This window comes from Nicotiana tabacum, chromosome 6 (genome assembly GCF_000715075.1).
Source record: "Nicotiana tabacum cultivar K326 chromosome 6, ASM71507v2, whole genome shotgun sequence".
In the NCBI taxonomy this organism is placed as follows: Eukaryota; Viridiplantae; Streptophyta; class Magnoliopsida; order Solanales; family Solanaceae; genus Nicotiana; species Nicotiana tabacum.
The window spans coordinates 141,351,691-141,364,098 of record NC_134085.1 but is presented as its reverse complement, the minus strand read 5'-3'; the positions used below and the strand labels follow the sequence as shown (position 1 = coordinate 141,364,098).

General features: G+C 37.6%; 1 protein-coding gene across 3 annotated transcripts; it reads right to left on the bottom strand.

Annotated features, from left to right (window-relative positions):
* Window positions 1-710: 710 nt before the first annotated feature.
* On the bottom strand, window positions 711-7,589 carry LOC107830287 (putative inactive purple acid phosphatase 1). Of its 3 annotated transcripts, XM_075255505.1 has the most exons (14): window positions 7,367-7,588; window positions 6,178-6,362; window positions 5,950-6,041; window positions 5,523-5,589; window positions 5,292-5,414; window positions 4,712-4,804; window positions 4,367-4,496; window positions 3,941-4,022; window positions 3,498-3,630; window positions 2,499-2,704; window positions 2,285-2,410; window positions 1,428-1,737; window positions 912-1,238; window positions 711-825 (listed from the first exon to the last, which is right to left on the bottom strand). In XM_075255505.1, the coding sequence occupies exons 2-13, from the start codon at window positions 6,343-6,345 to the stop codon at window positions 933-935; spliced, it is 1,836 nt and encodes a 611-aa protein (XP_075111606.1). In that variant the 5' UTR covers window positions 6,346-6,362; window positions 7,367-7,588; the 3' UTR covers window positions 711-825; window positions 912-932. The 3 variants fall into 3 exon arrangements, with proteins under 3 accessions (XP_075111606.1, XP_016513291.1, XP_075111605.1); XM_016657805.2 differs by having other exon boundaries at window positions 711-1,238; window positions 7,367-7,589; XM_075255504.1 differs by lacking the exon at window positions 7,367-7,588 and having other exon boundaries at window positions 711-1,238; window positions 6,178-6,383.
* Between the last annotated feature and the right edge of the window lie 4,819 nt (window positions 7,590-12,408).

Below are 12,408 nucleotides of genomic sequence, written 5' to 3'. Positions count from 1 at the left end.
TGGACAGAAATGAAATTGGGGAAAATAGTATGATTTCCTATTCAGCTGAAGTGAGTCTTATACACGTGAATAAAGAAAGTAAACTGCTAGTTACTAAATTACCCCTGTAACTAACTCAACTATTAACCTCCTAAGTCTAGTAACTAACTAACAGCAATGTAACATAAATATCACTAACTATACTAGTATACTTGATAATATTCAATAATCTCAATCGGTAGTTTCAGGCGACAAAGCTACATGTAAGCTTGCGGTTAATGGTCATGTATGCTCACGTCACGCACCTGAAAAGCTTTGTGCGTTTGCTTATGTATTTCTGTGAATATGTAATCTTTGGTAAATCAATTTGAAACTTATTTGCGGAAATTGTCCATAAGTTTGTTGAATCTCAGGGTTGGCAATATGATACTCTGATGTGTCCTGCCTATTCCCTTGTTGATTAGTTGTCACACACACTAGTTACCTAAACCATGGAGTAATTATCAGGTTGAATGCCTACTCCTACTCTTCTTTTCTTGATCAGGGAAAGTGCATAGCTGTATTATCTGAACCCTAGAAGACAATACTACAAAATTGAGAGTGACGTATGAATTATGAGATTTCTTTGAAGTTATTCAGAAGTAATATAACGCTGATATGGAATGATTTGGCGTACGTATACCGAAATTGAAATATGCCTAAAAATGTCTCAAGTGTCAGTCTTGCAGTTAGATTATTAAACCTTATAATTAAAAGCCGAAATTTATCACATCGTCGTCATATGATTCAAACATTAAGCCATCAGGAAAACAACGAACATAAGCTATATGGTTGCATATCACATACCTGCAAAAAATAGAAGTCTTGACTGTTTTTATTTTTTGATATATTGTAGAATTGAGGATACAACTATGTATATTAAATTAACCGACTGCTGCATTTATATGAACTGATCAAGATGCAAGGGTCATGCTTGGGCAACTGTCGACTGTGCAGGCCAGTATGTCTCTATAGTCTCGAGATATCCTGAACGAGTCGTAGACTTTACCATCTCTGCTTTTTTTGTACTCAAACAACAGATTTGAATGATCAAATGCTGTCAACTTCACAAATCCATGGTCATAATCCCTGAAGATACTCCATGTAGTTTGGATGGGGATAAAATCCGAAAGGCTTGCTCCAGCTCCTCCAGCAGCAACGTGTATAGTTCCATTCAAGGCGCCCTTATAAAAGTGCTTCTCATTGTTTGTACAAATATTCTGCAGTAAACAAGGAAGTGTTATCTTATAATTAGTAAGAAATAAATGTAAATATGATGGGTGGAAACATCCTAATATTTGCAGTCTGCTTTAACTAAACGTCGGATGATAGGCAAAATCACATATGAAGATTTGCGCCTCCTTTTACAAAAAATGAAAGAAGATCAAATTCGGAAGTTCAAAAATTACCTGGTAGATGGGACACGTCCGCTCATAGTTATGAACATGGCCAAAAATGGCTATATCAACTTTATACTTCTGCCAGAGCTTTTGAAGGCTTTCCCTACCCATAGGTTCTGCAAAAGATCCCTCATTAGCGTAAGAAGAATCTGAAGAATATCCCAGTACCCGATGAGCAAGGAAGATTAGCCATGGTTGTTTTTGTCTGTCTACAGATGCTAGACAATGTTCAATGAAGTTATATTGCTCGGTTCCCTCCCTCCAATCGTGTTCTGTATCAGCTATGCAGAACCGGAACATACCATAATCCGTAGAATACCTGAGAGAAGAAAACAAGAATACTGAAACTAGTACAGTCAAACCTATATACAACAGCCTGGTTTCTTCCAATATTTTTTGGTTGTTATAGTGAAGTGTTGAAAATTTGATTCCAAGGAAAACTTGACCGTTATAGTGAAGTATTGTTATAGAGGATGGTTGTTATAGAGAAGTTTGATTGTATCTCAAAGGACTGTTCGAGCAAAAATATAAGTATTGGATGGGGTAGATTCAGGATTTTGTCCTACTTTCGACTCCTATTTTATTTTCCCTTTTCTTTGGTTCATCAACTTTGTTTTTTCAAGGTAAATTTTTAGTTCTGCAAAGACGCTGTTTCAAAGCTAACGATCATTGAAGGAGAGCTTCCTAATTCACGGATCAGATGAAATGGAATTTTTCAAAAGAATATAATCCATGAATAGAAAAAAGATTGGGGCTGTCACAGATACGGTGAGATTCATAGTTGAGCAATAATGATGATATATCCCAAGAGTCGGAAAAAAAAATCCTACAGAAATGAAATAATCAGATAGGTGAAATCACCATACCAGAACTTATCCCTGTTCTCTGTAGGAACGTAAAACATATTCTGAACTAAAACTCCACATTCTCCACCTGAATCCATATTGCCATAAAATGAGCCCGTACCAGGCCAGTCGCGCTCATGGTTGCCACTGCGGAATGAAGTTAAGAATTACCACAAAGCAAGCAGAAAATTCTTAAACGTTCAACAAGGTTCTCCTAATTAGAACTGCAGTGTACCTAGCAAGCATATAAGGTATAGTTGAAGCAATTGGCTCAATTTGCGAAGTAAACTGATCCCACTGTGAAATGTAGCCGTTGGCATAACAGATATCACCAATGTGGAACACTATATCAATGTTCTTTAAATCATTAATAAGCTGATTGGTAGTGTTAAGAGCGCCAGGTTGGAATTGATTATATTCATTGGAGCCATCAGCTTCATCCTGTAGTGCGTAAAGATAAAGCAGATCATTACAAGATCAACCTGATTAGAAAAGTAAATTTCAGAATGCTTAACCAGTTGTTTGGAACTATGATTTTGTGAATGAAAGCAAACACATAATGAAAAATACCACGAAAGTTGAATTTGTTCCTTGAACGAGGAAAATGTAATTTGAATAAACTGTTTTGCTTGTCTGGTTTCCAATTTTATCCAAGAAAGAAAGAACTACCAAATTGACATCAACATTTTACTATAGAGTTTCTGGTAATAATCTAAAAGTAACGGATGATTAGAATTACTTTTAGAACTTGAGGCAAGGCTACCAACTGAACTAGTTGAACTTATAGACACGAAATGATCACAATTAGACACTCGTGTGTTTAAGTAGTGACATCATAACTCACAACTATGACAACTAACAGTCCTAACTAGTTGATCTATCCATCTTGAGTCCGAAAGTCCAGTTGGATGATGAATCGGATATGGGATTTGCACCACCATTGAAGCGAATGTTGTCATTTTTCTTTTCCCACATTCTCTCACCTTCCTCAAAAGGTGATAATACTCAAAATAACTTGAAAATTTTGCATTCTTATACTACTTTGCTATTGAGAAAAAGCTTTTTTCTGGCCTCTCTTCCCCATGAACTTGACAATCCAAATGGAAAGATAACAAAAGCTTCAAAATTAGTACTCAACAAAAAATAACATGTAGCAGCATAAAAGGAATGCAAATCTATGTGAAAGGATCAAAACTAAAGGTTATAGCAATGTAACTAAATCTGAAGATATTACCTTTCCCATGTCCCCGAAAATGACAACACGTTGTATAGAATTTTGACCGGGATAAGGAGATGATTTAAATTGATACATCTGACTCCAAATATACGTGCCATTGAAGAATCTATGACCAAGCATGTAGGTATACCTGCAAAGACCAAAATGCAGTGTGATCCTGAATTTCACGTACTAAAACAACAAAACATGACACTCGTGGTTCTATACAAAGTACTAGCTCCAACTCATCTATAAATACAATGAAGTCAATTTTCGTTTTGGAAATATAACAATTTGACATGGAATTTTGGAATATTAAGTGAAATCCAAAGCTCCCCTAATGGAAGATAGAAGTACGCATGCACAGGAACAATTTTCAATGTTCGCTCATCTCTGGAAGATATGAAAAAATGAATGCCAAATTTATACACAGTTGTCGCACGCATGGATAGAAAACATACAGCGAGTTCGGCCAAAGTTCTTTCAGAAAACTAGTGTGGATGAATCCAGGATCACGCCATCCAACAGTTCGTGCTGGTGCTCCTGCAAGTGGCATCATATTTGAGAAATACCACTGACAATCCACCTTAACATTTGACACAATTAGATAACATGCTTTGTAGGATATGTTGGTTCTCGAGGTAATACATGGTTCAAGAATAGTTTCTGTATAACAAGCATAGAAAGTGATCTACTGTTTTGAATATGTCAAAATTATATGAACTAAGTCATACCTATGTTTTACCTATGATTATTCTTCATGCTAGTTCTCTAATAACTAATCAGTTGGTTTTATCCAATTAACTCCAGCAAGCGTGTTAGTCGTGATTACCCCATTTTTATTCTATACCCAAAAACATCCTCAAATGTAAGAGAGTTCAACGCACCACACATGCTGCTACGATCAAATGTCAATGTTCCTGCTGGAGTACGCCCCTTTTGTCCTCCTTTTCGACCCCATTCCACGAAAGGTTCTGCTTCATTGATTCCATATCCACTTGTCCACGTCACAGTCATCTGAAAGTCCAAAGAAGGTTGTTTCCTCAATTTATTTGTCCGACACATTTGGGATAAACATAGTTGACTACAACCTAGTCCACAAAAGCTAATTTCTGATACAATTAACAAGGCACTGATACTGCAAAAAGGATCCTGCCTACAGAAATTAAAAATAAATATTAAGCTGCCGAAAGCTTATTTTGACCTCTGTTTGCAGGGAACGAAGCACTTACTTCATCCCATGTCTTTCCTTGGGCTAAGCGTGGGTATACTGGTGCATTTGGATTTGCAAAGGCAACCATGTTTGATACTGCAACCAGCTTTGGCTGTTGCATAAGGAGATAAATTAAGGTAAAATGAGATCATTACAAAATTACATGTTATATAAAAACACTGCAAAAACAGAAAAGTGAAAGAGGAATAGAAGGAAATCCAAAAGAAAGAGACAATTCTATACAGTTGTAGAGATCAATACAATGAACATAGCCACAAAACAAAAATGGTAATGTTCTGACAGAATCTACTCTATTTAGGTTCCGAAGTTTTGAAAGCTCAAAAGCTTTGCAAAATTGAATTCAAACAAAAAATGGATCAGGAAATTATTTAACTACAAAAGGAAGAAAATCAAGATATAAGAGAAAGTTTGGTCCAGATAATAATTCGTAAGTGATTGAGATAATTTAACAGGCGAGTTAGATATTCTTGAAGAAAAGTACATAGTAGTGATGGAAAAATATATACATAAACTTGCATTCAGAGCAAAAATGCAAACTCAGGACAGAATTGACAAGGGTGAGAAAGCTATGAATATACACTGAAGAGTCCACCAGAAAACAAGGCAAAAGAAAAGTCTGATCTCTGGTTAATCAGTTGAAGCTTCAGTGATCCTTTCCCTGTGTCTTTGTAGCGACGGCTCGAGTAATTGGCATATTTATACTGCAGGAAAAAAAATGCAAGTATGGGACAGCCATAGTTACTCTTTATCCTTTCATCCAAGAGAAATTTTTGGATCCAAATCTACTGAAACCGGGTAAGAACACCAACCTTTATAGGCGTTGTACACAAGAATGGTGGAAATGTTCTTGGATTATCAGGGAAGCAGCTAGATGCACTAACCAAAAGAAAAAGTCATGGTTATGCGTCAAAATCACAGATTAAAGCTATTCACGCGATGTTACCAAAACTTCACTACTAATATTTTCAAAGGGACTAGGATTTTAGTGTTTAACTCAAATGTTTAGATAGCTGTTCATTTAGGAACAAGATTCGATTTATGAACTTCTAGTCATAAAATAGTAACAAAGAGTAAGAGAAAAATATGAAAGCTGTTGATAAGTAGGAAATCATACTGGTAAGTAAAATGATGCAGTTCAACTTTTTAATATCAAATTCATTTTGTATTGCCAAATATGTCATTTATCAAGGCCAAGCAATAGTTTGATTAAAAATTGATAACTGCATGAAATTTTACCTGAAATTACCTGGAGAAAATACCCCAATCCAATCATCTGCTGAGGGATTTGAAATGTTGTACTCTAGAACAACCCATTCTTTGTTTTCGCCCTGCAATTTGAAGGGGAAATTTAACAATGAACGGGAAAGAATTAGTATATTCTCATTTGCAAATCTAGATTAAATAGGCCATTGTTTATTGAAGACCACAGGAAATTCAACTATAAGAAAAGCTATGAGAGCTTACATTAACCCCAAGAACTGAAGGAGTGGCTTTAATAGAAGCATGAATGTCAAGGGCAAGTATGGTCTTATGAATGGCAATCTTTGAAAGAGGCTGCTCCCCATGACATGTTACCCCTTGACGGCTAACCAGAGTCAACATAATTGAAAGTAAAGCTACTAAAGTTTCCATTGCGTCCAGCGCAAAATCTGAAACCAACAACAACAAACCAGGGTAGTGTATCAGACCTTACCCCTACCTAGTGAAGATAGAAGCACAAAATCTGAAACCAATGAAACAGTATTGATTAGAACAGAAAATCAAGGAAAAATGATGTATCCAGTAATGAAGATAAGATGCCTTTTGAAATTTAATAACATGAATAAAACAAGTATAGCAACACTAGGTGTATAACTAGCTAATTGAATCATTTATGCCTTGCATATAATCATGAAACCAAGTTCAACTCCCTGCTTGAACCCCCAAAAAAGAAAATAACAGATGCTAAGAACTTCCCTAAAAATTATCTTTTGCAAGCATGGTCAGTTCCAAACAAGGATACAGAAGGAGAATGTTGATACTAAAGTTCAAGAATAGTCTTAACTATACCCAATCATTGATGCTCCCACCTCAATTATCTCAATAACACTTGGAGTGATACCGTCAGCTCTTAGACAAAATTACATAAGTTTACCCAAAATGCCTCAAACTATTAAGAATATCCTCACATATGATTGCAGACGATTCATATAGTTGACTACAACTACTTTGGGATTGCGTATAGTTAGATTGATTGATCTTGATTATCTCAAAGACACTCTTAACATGGTGTGATACCGTCAGGTCTGAGACAAAATTACATAGGCTTACCAAAAATGCCTCAATCTATTAAGACTATCCTCGCATATAGTACTATTTCTTTGCACTTATAGTTAGATTTCTATTTGGAAACAGCCTCTGTACCACAGGATAGGGGTACGGTCTACGTACAAACTACCCTCTCAAGACCCACTAAGTGAGATTATACTGGATTGTTGTTGTTGTTACTGTTGTTGTATGGACATTAACGGAAAATGTCTGACTAAAATCATGACCAACCATTATGTCTGTATCCAACAAAGCAAATACATACTGCAATATATCGGCAAGTTTGGTATCCAAGAAAATCTGAAAACAGTAATTTCAATAGAAAAAGGAAGAATGGAATACTAACCTTAAACTACTTGGAATTTGAATGAAGTTCCAGATACAAATTTAAGTAGCACGTGGGAACAAATCCATAAAGCTAAAGTTTTATGTTGATTTAGCAGCTTAATTTAAGGGAGAAAGAAAAGCTTAGAATTTAAGGGGAAGATCCAGTCCATTACATGTTTTCTCGAAGATGATGAAGTGATTATTGTCTTATTCATAATGATTGTGACATCTTATGATTCCAAAGAATTATTCTTGGAATAATCATTTTGTACTTCTTGTTGCAAAAGTGTAGCTTAACGATGATAGGACGAAATATATATTGCTCACTCCATTTTAATTTTGATGATATAGTTTGATTCCATTTAAAAAAGAAATTATTTTTTTTGAAACTTATGGTCTTTAAGGAGTCGTTTGGTATGTGAGATAAGGTAGAATAAAGCATGATATTAACTTTAATTTGGTTGATGGTCCGTCAATCAAATATAGTATTAACTTAGTACTTATCCCGTCAATCAAATATAGTATTAACTTAGTACCAGACTTAATCCTGGATATCCATCTTATCCCACCTTATCTTATAAAACTTGGTATTATTTTATCTCACCTTTCAGATGGGATAAATTAGTCTAGAGATTATAATCTCTACACTATAATCTCGGAATAATTTAGTATGTATACCAGACGACCCCTAAGGGGTAAAAGCTTTGTGGGTTATGACATTTGTGTGTGTTTGACCAAAAAATATAGATCTTGGATCAACTAACTAAATTTATACAAATGATGGTTAATCTTAGTTAACAATAATATCCAAAAAATGAAATTCTTGGAAGTGCAATAAATAATATGTAGATATACTTCAATAGCAACGACGACACATAATCAATATTTAAGAAGTCAAAGGAAATAATGAAGTATTAAATAGTGATGAACATCCATAAATGGTACTTATGTAAATAAAACGAATGAGCTACCCAAGAAAGGATGGAATTAGTGAATGTTCTTTCTGATAATGATGAGTGATGGATAAGCCTTTAAATATCTAAGTTATTCTCGGATCCAGTGAAAAAGTGTGGACAAGAATCTTAGTGTAAAGGTTGGTTTTGTATGCTTGCAATGAGATCTAATTCTCTCTTTTAAAGTCAAAGTGTATTTTACAAAATGAATACTGGATGTCCTCTATCATTATGTCTTTTTTCGTTTTATAGGAAAAATATTTCTAGAAACCATAATAGTACAAATGGAGAGAATATCCACTGGACTATTCTCCTTCAGGTCCTATCTTAAAGCTAGTTGTTATAAATCTATCAAGGGCATGCGACTCTCCACTAACTCTTTTACCATCATCAATGATCGAAAAAGCTCCAAGTGCGGTCTCTAGTGCTTTGGTAATATCGGATCTGGAATCAGGGCTGCGTGGAACAATTTCCTCCACCGAAAAGAAAGTTTCATCCTCAACGGTGGTGGAAACATTCTCCCCACGATAGGGGAATACCATTGCCAATGGAGCAACACGGCTCCTCTCACTAGCACTAGAAGACACTTCAGACATGATTCGACGCAGTGAAGTGACAAACAAAAAGGAATGAAAAAGAATGTAGGTCACTGGAAACTGAAGAAATTTAGAGAAGAAGAAAGCAGGAAATAAATGGGGTGTCTTAAAAATGCTAGAAAGTTTAAACTCCAAAATCGGATTCAAAAATCTCTATTTATAAGGGTCATGGCACCAAAACCAAAAACGGTTCATCATGATTGGCGTCAGAACCGAAGCAGCATGTCTGATTAAAGGTCATACGAAAAATAAAACAATGCATCAGGAACATGCGTCATAATGACGCATGACCTTATGACACCATCCTGGCCTATGGATAATATAACTCCAATGAATTGCCCGAGAAATACGAAGTATTTTGAAATATGTGGCTCACAGAGGGCCATGTCATCTACTCGTCATAATAACCACGACCCGTGCAGTCCGCTTGATTAGCTCGACCACCAATAATATGATCCGCTCATCGAACCCGCCCGCAAAATCGACCTCAATAAGCAGAGGGACTAATTGTATGGGTCAAAATCTATATCTATAATATAACTGAAAATAATATCGGTAAAGCATCTCGAGGTCTCCATGGGTCGAATTGATCTAATCAACAATGAAGATTATGGTCGAATAGTCAGCAAAGATCGAAGTAGAGGAGTCATCAATAATCAAGGCCAAATTTGGCTTTCCTGATAATATCGAGTTGATCTCTGCTGAAAGGGATGCGGTACAGGCCCATCATCCCGGGTATTGTGCTCCCTATGCCTATCCTTTCCAAGTTGGCTATTCTTTTCCTCTCCTTCCGTTGGTCGAGGAGTTCTATCATCACTACGGAGTTTGCCCTGCTCATCTTGTGTTGTATGTTTATAAAATTATAAAGATGCTTACTAAGTTTGTCGAGCTAGCCGGGGTCGAATTGACACTTCGACACTTAATACACCTATTCTCCCCTAGCTTTTATAAGGGAACGATATTGAACCTTCGCCTCCGAGGGGGAAATGCTTGGTGGTGAATATGGATGACAAGGTCAATCATCAATTTTGGTAACTTCTTTTTTGTCAAAACCGAGGACGTGGTGGCCAATGTTGATGGTTTTCCCGAGGCTTGGAACTATACTCGTAAGTACCTGGTTTCTCTACTCGTAGGTACCTAATTTCTCCCCTGTGTTCGTCCATGGATTTTGACCTCTTGCCTTTTTCCTTTGTAGCCAAGACCTCACCTCATCCTTTGGTCGCTCATATTTCTGATTGGGTCGAGCGGCTCCTTCCTCACATCATAGGGATCCATGACTGGCCAAGTTTTTTCAAGAAATTTAGGCTCGCTCTCCTTCGACTAGTAATTTCCTTTCTTTAATCGTGGTCGCTCTTTTCTATATTGTGTACAGGTTCGTTTTGCTAATGTAACTTTGTCTTTTTCTCAGGCAGGGGTTCTCGGAAGAGCCGAGCACCGGTGCCCTCTTTCCGAAGGGCGGTCGCTGTCTCATCGACTTCGATTCCTATTACAACCATATCATCAGTGCCGACCGCAGCTGTCGTGGTTCAGGAAGACATTTTCGTTCCATCTGCAATTTCTGCTCCCAACTCTTCTTGTTAGTTGACGATGACGACATCCTTCCTGATGGCGGTGTGAAGATGCCTCATAAGCGGAGTGACGTGGATACGGGGTGAGAGAGGTCGGCGGTCATTGATGTGGGAGGTTGTGGCTTTGTCCTTCAAGAAATGGCCATAGTGTACATTAGAGAGAGCCCTAAGTCAAGTTCTGAGGCCTCTCGCTTGGAGGTAGCGAGCATGCATCCTATGAGGTATGCGGTCGAGGGCGTGATGCATACTAAAGGCCCTACCCTTACGAGTCACGAGGAGGTCTCATCTTCGGGGGTCGCGATGGACGTGCCTTCTTCGGCCGATGATAGAAGAAAAATCGTTGCTGATGAGGATGTCAGATCTAACTCCGGCATGGATGCAAATAAGTTGAGGATGATCGGCGTGGGGCTCACTCAACTCGAAGTCAGGTTGGAGGGGGTTCAAGGACTATTGCGATCCTGATGGATAATAACTTTCTCGTGAACACCGAGTAGATAGTTCCCTCTCTCGGTCCTCTTTGTTCTGAAATTGAGGGTATGACCCTCAAGACCATAAGTGATAGCACCCTTTCAAATAATATCGCATGTCTTTCCCTTTGGGTAAGTGCATTTGTTGCTTGTTCTTCTCCCCACATTTTGCTCCCTTTTACAGGTTTTGAATCCTTTCGTTTGTTTTGCAGACGGTCGTTGTGAAGATTGAAAGTGCTCGGAGGGAGCTGATACATAAGGATATCTATGTGAATTGAAGGACAAGTACTTTAGGTGTCTTGAGAAGTATCAGGAGCTTCGGTTCCGGCTCAGCGAGAGCAGCGATGTGCGCCAGCTGAATGATGACTTGGAGGAAAATAACGAAAAGTTGATACGAGTAGTTGGGAAATGTAGCATCCTAGAGGGGACGTTGAGGATTAAGGAAGAAGTGCTCAAGCTTAGCAGGAGGTAGAAACCCAGTATAGTGATCTCCAAGCTCAGGTAGTCTTGCTGCGAGGTCATCTTGAGGAGTGTCAATTCAGGGCGGAGGCTCTTAGTGGTGAGGTCGCTGATGGTAGGCTATAATCCCCTTTTTAGTCACTTATTGCACTCTAATTCACTGCATTTTACTTGTGTTGAGCTTTAATTGGTAGTATTTTGCACTTATTGTGTGTTTTATTTCTTGTAGAAGTGATTCCGAGTTCTTGTAGATGTTATGGAGCTAATTCGAGCTATTTGGAGCTTTGAAGTCTGAGTAAAAGCCTAATAAAATATGGTGGGATCGTGTTCGGGGGTCGAGGACCAATTCTATATGTCAACAAGTGAGAAAAAAAGATTACTCTGGAAAAAATGCGCTACCGCCACGCACCATGCACCTTGGGGATCACCACGCTAGTGCAAAAATGGCCATAAATGATTTTTCCAAATGCTCTGGAATTTCCCACAGGCACGGCGCATGGGGTGGCGGGGGGTGCGACGCGGCAGTACAAAAATGTTAGAGTGATATCCTATTTCGGCTAAGAAAGGGTAGTTTCTTCCGGGGTTTGTTTTGGGGGCAGCTTAAATACACCAAAATTACCATTTTAGAGGGACTTTTGACAAATTTGAGACCTAAGGAGGAGTTGGAAGAACAAAAGCACAAGGATTTCATCATTCCTTCCTCACTCAAGATCCGAGTTTGTATCGAATTTATGTTTTCCTATACTTTAATTATCTTCAAGATGAATTTCTCCATGTCTATGGAGTACTTCCCTTTGGGGTTTGACGGATTTGGTGTATTGATGACTGTTGTGGATTATAACTCTATTTTTATGTATTTGAATCATTTTGGAAGAATTAGTTATTGCATTTATATTCACTAGTTCATATAATTGAGAGAGGCATAACTTGTGATATATTTACATTATATTGTTAGTTGAGTTCATAGATTCTTCTAAGGAATCAAAAAATGCTAGTTGAATCATTGATTAAACCTAGT